The following is a 6,783-nucleotide window of genomic DNA, read 5'->3' on the forward strand; positions in this document are numbered from 1 at the left end:
CACCACGCTGCCCAGGGGTGTCTCTTGCTACACCAGAAAAATGACCAGGAGCAAATGTATGGCCCAAAGGAGCTGCGGCTGGGGAAGGTTTGGGAGGAGACCAGCTTCAGGGCGGGGGAACCGCACACACAGGTCCCGCGGCTAGGCCCAGCCCCTGGGCTGCGCTGCCCGCCCGCAGCTTACGCCAGTGCCGGCAGAGCCTGCGCAATATCGGCCCCGTCTGCACAAGGAGGGAAGAGCACAGTGTGTGGACGTGCAAACTAATCAGCTTTGAAACGGGGTAGGGAAGGGGAAAATTCTTTTATAGGGGATGTGGGACAGGACCTAACACAGTCCTGCTTGAGAGAAATGTTATAGAAGATGCTTGAGAAGAAATAATTTTTTTAAAACTAATTAAAATGTATAAATCACACAACAGAAACAAAGAAATGTGTGGAAGGAAACGTTTCTGTATAGAGACACTGTGTGTGGCATAAAAAGCGACTGAATACATAAGGGCTTCATTACATTCCCAATGGATAACATTTGGCTAAATCTATCCCTAGATTAAAACTCTGCATAATAGCACCATAAACTAAAAAGTTTCTTTTTGTGTGGTCCTTCTGGAGGAACTGATTGAAACATTAGCCCCCATATAGAGCAATCCCCTCCCAATTTAGCTCCAGTAATTGTGTCTCAGCCCTACAGGGATATGAAGAGAAAAGGAGATGGGTTAATGAATCCACACTTTGAAGTTGGGAGGAGGAGAAGGAGGTCCCACCAGCTTGTTTATTAGGGCCCAGCTTATTTTGGAGGGATTGTTCAACTAGGCTCCATCCCTGAGAGGACTACACGTCCCCTCTGTTCACCTTGAAAGCCGGGGGGGGCATCGCGGGCCATTTGCATGCGAATGGGGAGCTGCGGGCCGGCGGTGCTGCGAGGCCATCAAAGGGCTGTGGGACTGGCGCCTTTTGAGGTGGCACCTGTTCCGGCGCCGCGGCCGCGCTGTACCGTGTAGCGCAGGGGCGCGGGGTCCCGGGCCCGCCGGGCCCTGGGGCCGAGACCAGGCGGCTTCCCGCAGGACTCGGAGAAAATAAGTGAAGAGGTATGTATGTGGGACTGTATGCAGTTGTCCTCTAAGGGACCCGGGACACCCAAATAGGCCCTCCAGATGCATACTGCGAATAGAGCCCAGCAAAGTTCATACGTCCAGTCTTTCCGCTTATTGAAAACCATTATTTTAACCCTGCATTGCTACAAACAAAACAGAAAAGCATCACTTTTCTATCCACGAGAATACTTAAAACCAAGGCGACGAGGTACTTCGATATGTAAAAGCATGTAACCACACAACCTTTCCCTCCCCATTCCAAAGAACACTAAAAGACATCCCTCTTTTTTTTTCTTTTACGAAAATTCACACGATTTATCCTTGAATCTACTAAATTGTTATAAATACAGTCGCATTTGAAAAATGTCTTTCTGATTTGAAAAACAAGTGTTCCTAGTCCATAACAAGCAACCACTCTTAAAACGTACGATTCTCTTTTCACGTCTAAGCTCCGAATGTTTGAGGAGAACTTTTTGGTTAAAAAAGGATTTTAGACTGTGAAATAAATATCTATCGATCTTATGCATGTTAAGATGTGAGTTCAAAATAAAAAAAGCTTCTTTCATGGTTTGATTCGTACACTTATCCTTACTTCAATATCTCGTGCATTTAATCAGCTCATCACACAAGGATATTTCAATGCTCATTTTATATTATATGTATTGAAAAGTAGAAACACATGTCCGTATTATCGCCATAGAAACATAAGAGGCTAGGGCAAATCTCTCCGAAGTTCAGTACATGCCCCTTATTATTTTCCTTTGGGCCTCTTGGAAACTAAACTGTGATGCGGTTGTGATTTAGAACTCACCCAAAAGTATAAAAATAGTTTAAAACCGTCTTTTTAATCAATCCCCTGATTGGATCCTTACAGAACTGGGCTTTACTCCCGCGAGAGAGACCTATTTCTCTTTATTCTCTCTTTTGTCCTTCCTTTTTCTTTTTTTTTTTGTCTTCACTCTCTGCTAGGGCTAACAATGGTTTGACTGTAAAGATCATATTCTGATATTCTTCGCGGTCAAATCCATTCATAATAAATTTCAACCTGTAAAATTCCTTGTCTATTGTGCTATTAATACTGAAAAAACCCCCATCAATGTTGCAAAGAAGGGAGAAGTATTAAGGAGGGAATGGTCCGAAGCCAATTGTTTGGCTGGGCTCCTTTGGTCTTTTGGTTTGGTTGCTTTGGTTTTTTTTTATAAATAAAAAAAATTATTTTTGAAAATGTGTAAAAATTTTACATTAAAAAGGTACAATAATACTTGCCAGTAATTTGTAACTATTCTTTGTAAAGAATATGCATAAAGTACAAAATAAAAGCTCCATAAGTCTATTATATATACAAAACAAAGGTTAAAATCAGAAATTATAATCTTGACTTTCTTCTGTGTAAACATGTTACTTTTCTTTTATAAAAGTACATGAGACAAGTGTACTGAAATGAAGAAGTATTGCTTTGCTGTGCTCCCTCAAGCTTTTTTTTTCCTGTACATTACTATTTTTAAGCTCCTAGACCTGAGAATCTCAGAACTTTAACGGTTTAGAGATGTGGGGGTTTTGTTTGTTTTTGTTTGTTTGTTTTGCTTTGTTTGTTTTTTAAGGAGTAACAAGTAACTTGCCAGTAGCATGACCGTCTGCCCATGCAGCATCTAGACCTGGCTTTGCATAAATATAGGTTTCGAGCGGCCCGCCGGCCGCGGAGGACGGCCCCCGAGCCCCACCGCTCAAACCCCGCAGCTCCACTGCTCGCGGCGTCTGTCGGGCATCCGAGAGGCGAAGAAAGGAGATAGCCCAGATCCTACCTTCGGAAAGACTCCGAAATCCTTAACTATTAAAGATCCGAGCCGCCAAGCCGGGGACGGCGGGCAGGGCAGTGGGCAAGCCGCTGCCTGCGCTCCCCAGCGAGCGGTCCAGGCCCGGCGCCGCGGCCAACTGCAAGGCGCAGCTGCTGCCCACGCCGGGGCCGGCCCCCCCTCGATGATGCTCTCGATGGAGAAGGGCGGAGCGTGCAGTGGGGCCGCCAGCGCCGGGCCCAGCGGATGCGCGTAGCCGAAGGGCGTCCGTGCCAGCTCCGCCGGCGGCGCAGCGGCGGGGGGCAGCGCCGATTCAGGGACGCTGCCTGGGGCGGCGGGGGGCTGGCGGGCTGGCGGAGAGGAGTGGTGGAAGGCGAAGAGGGTGGAGTGGGGATGGTAGGGCTCTTGCAAATACTTTGATAAAGATTTGATTAAAACAAAATCGTGAGATAGGAGTGTGAAGTTTGCAACGTAGTTATAGAGACTTAGGAACATTACAGAATGTGCTAAGCATAATCATAAGAATACAAGTATTGTTGACAGTCAGTTAACCATAGAATTCTAACACAGATTGGTTAATTATAGTGGTTTGTTTTAAGAAATCGTTATGGACCTTAGTTCTGTTGCTTAGAAACCCTACTTTGATCAAAGTTCCAGTTAATGGATTATGTGAGATCGACCAATGATTGTTTTAACATAAGAATATTAATAAGGTAGTATGATTAGAAGACCAATCATAGAAAAAGAATTAACATAGAATGTACTTTTGTGTAATCTAATATAATGGCAAGAATCGTACTGCGCAGAATCACCTAAGAAGAGGTCAAGAAGCGGACAAGTGAGGAAGACTATGGAAGACCACCAGAGGGCTTCTGAGGACCACCAGAGACCTTCAACGCGCTTGCGTAAAGGACATTTACATATGTTAATAGTTTCTCAGGACACTAATGATTATGTATAACATTTCTCGGAAATCTAGTGAATATGTATAACAGGTGTGTATTTAACCTGCATAGTTAAACCAGACAGGTGCACACGATAGGTGGAGCGATCCCCTGTGTGCCCAGCGCTGCAATAAGGAGTGCCTGCTTCTTAACTTCTCATTGCTGTTAAGGAGTTTTATTCTGGATTTCGGCAACAGGGCTGGAGCTGGAGGCCATAGCCACAGCCGTAGGGTCCGTAGGCGCAGGGCCGCTTCTGTGGGGGCTGGGGCGGGGGCTGCGGGAGGAAAGAGGTGTGGTCCACGGCGCGCAGCAGCAACTCGGGCGACGGGAGCTGCTGCCGCGTGAAGCGCTTTCGGCGGCGCAGGAAACTCCCGTTGTCGAACATGTCGGCGGACTCGGGGTCCAGCATCCAGTAGTTGCCCTTACCCGGGTTGCCTGGCTCCCGGGGGATCTTGACGAAGCAGTCGTTGAGGGAGAGGTTGTGGCGGATGCTGTTCTGCCAGGCGGGGAACTTCTCCCTGTAGTAGGGGAAGCGCCCGCTGATGAACTCGCAGATCTCGCTCAGCGTCAGCCGCTTCTTGGGGCTCTGCAGGATGGCCATGGTGATCAGGGCAATGTAAGAGTAGGGCGGCTTCACCAGGCTGTTCTTGCCGCCGCCGCGTGCCCTGCCGCCACCCGCTGCCCCCGCCTTCTGCAGGCCGCCTCGCGAGGGGGGCCGCGAGCCGCCGGGCCCATCCCTGCCGCCCGCCCCGCTGCGCACGGGCGACCGCAGTAGCAGAGTGTCGTCGTGGAGGTCGCCCACATCCTCCTCGTCTTCTTCCTCCTCGTCCTCGGCGTAGGAGGAGCGGCAGGGCTGCGGCTCCTCGTTGTCCTCCTCGTCGTCCTCCTCGCCTACCACATCGATGTCCGTCTCCTCAGCCAGCATCGACGCCTCGGACATCTCAGAGCTTAGGGTCATGGCGCGGCGGCGGGGCAGCGCATCGGTGGCAGCTGGCGCGGTGTGGCAGGCGGGCTCCCAGCCGCCGCCAGGCCCCTGCGCTGCTCCGCGGAGAGCCGCCCCGTCGCCGCTGCTACGGGCAGGCGGACCGCTCAGAGCAGCGCCGGCCCCCAGCGCCGCCGTGCCGCGAAAGCGCTCCCGCCGCCCGCTCGGACGCGACGGCTGGTTTGAGTTTTGCTTTGGAGTATTTTTTCTGCTTTTTAAAATTTCTCTCCCACCCCCTTTTTTTTTTTTGTCTTTTTTTTTTTGGTTGGGGTTGGGGGGGGCGGAGGGGCTGTGCCGCCGCGTCTAGAAGTCAGTTCCCCCTTCTTTCTCCTCACCTCGGCCTCAGACATTAATGGATGAAGGGCAGGAGGGAGCGCACCTAGTCCTGGGAGGAGGAGAGGGGAGAAGAAGGAGGCTGGCGAGGAGGGTGGGCAGAGGTGGGCAGCTTGCCGGGCCTTAGGAAAGACTGTGGCCGAGTCCCAGAGAGGGCGTCCTTCCTCCCCGCCTTATACCGAGGGGGCCCATCACAGGGGTCCCAGCATCAGAGCGCGGCAGGGCGAGCAGCGGTCCCGGGCGGCACCGTGCCCCCTCTTCCCGCAGGGAGCCTCGTCACCCGCCTCGGACCTCTGCCCTCGCCCCACCAGGATGGGCTGTGCTGGGCCGCGGAGTGACCGGGGCCGTCTTTAGTGGAAAAGGGAGGAAATAAAAACACTTCCCCCCCCCCGAAAAAAAAGTGTAGGTCTGTCCCCAAAGTGCCGGGAGCTCTGCGTCTTCCTGGGCTGCCCCCGGGGACTGGGTCCTGCTTCCCGTGGGAAGGAAGAAAAGCGCCTTATGGCTGAGATTTCAGCGCCTCATCGCTGTTTCCTCACCCGGCGCTCCGCGGAGGGAGGCGGCATGGGGCCGGCATGAAGTGGGGGCTGCGGGAAAGCCCTGCCGCCGGAGTGCCGGCGGGGTCGGCCGGGAGGTGGCTTGGCGAGAAAGAGTATTTGGCGGGACATGTCTCAAAGCCCTCTAAAAGAAAGTTTTTTTCCCCAAAAAAATCCGGCCGGAGAGGGAGGTGGTGAGTTAATAAACTTCAGATGAAGACATCTGTCCGCAGGATAGTATAGAAACATCTCTCCCTTCTCCTTCCTCTTCCCCCTCCAGAGTTTAATTCATTTAAGAATGAAATAAAATATCTCTAGATGTCGACCTCGCAAGCTCTCAAAGAACCGCCTCCAAAACACACCACTAATATCACAGTTTATTTGTACGCTATTGTTTTTAACGAGGGAGAAGCAGCTCCCTCCATTATGGGAAACACTAACATAGAATTAGCGTTACTTCTTTCTTATGCAAAGGAAAACAATCCACCGGGCCTTTAAAATGCCAATTCTGCTTTGAGCACAGGAGCAACAACCCAAAGAAAGCGACACAAAGGGTTACTTCCTAATTATGCCTCCCCTGTTCCTAGTTTCAGGTGATACATACGAGGACAGCAGAAGACCAGGGACCCCCTTTATGTGAGGGCTCGCAGAGGAAAGAAGTACCTTGGACATAAATATAATCACCATAGTCTTAAAAAGAAATGCCTTGAAAATTCCCATCGCTCCTAGTTCTGGCAGAATAACCCACAGTCAGAGTCCGATTAGAATCGGAGTAGTAGAAGAGCATTTCGTGCTCTGACAGAAATCGTCGCGAGAAGGGCAGAGTGATGCCTAACGTCCTTACTTCTTAAATCTCGCTTCTCAAACAACTAAAACACACCATTTTCTTGAAATGCGTTTTTCTATATATCATCCTAATTGAAAGCTTCAAGCCACCCTGTTTCAAATCCACTTTCATGGATTTACAACATAATCCTTTCTACTATTTCCAAATAATCCTATTTACATTTTGTTCACTACTAAGGTGCCTGCAGAAGAATATCACCAAAAGTTACAAAAAAAAAAAAAAAAGAACCCCCAAACCCAGTAACTCGCTACTATTTTTTCC

General features: G+C 50.1%; 1 protein-coding gene across 1 annotated transcript; it reads right to left on the bottom strand.

The window, feature by feature from the left end:
* Positions 1-2,914: 2,914 nt before the first annotated feature.
* LOC121232935 (forkhead box protein D1-like) lies at positions 2,915-4,785 on the bottom strand. Its single transcript, XM_041121432.1, is given in 3 exon segments — positions 2,915-3,054; positions 3,057-3,287; positions 4,023-4,785. Coding segments are annotated over 3 exon segments (1,134 nt in total).
* Between the last annotated feature and the right edge of the window lie 1,998 nt (positions 4,786-6,783).

The sequence above is a fragment of the Aquila chrysaetos genome (genome assembly GCF_900496995.4).
Source record: "Aquila chrysaetos chrysaetos chromosome W unlocalized genomic scaffold, bAquChr1.4 W_unloc_2, whole genome shotgun sequence".
NCBI classification, from domain to species: Eukaryota; Metazoa; Chordata; class Aves; order Accipitriformes; family Accipitridae; genus Aquila; species Aquila chrysaetos.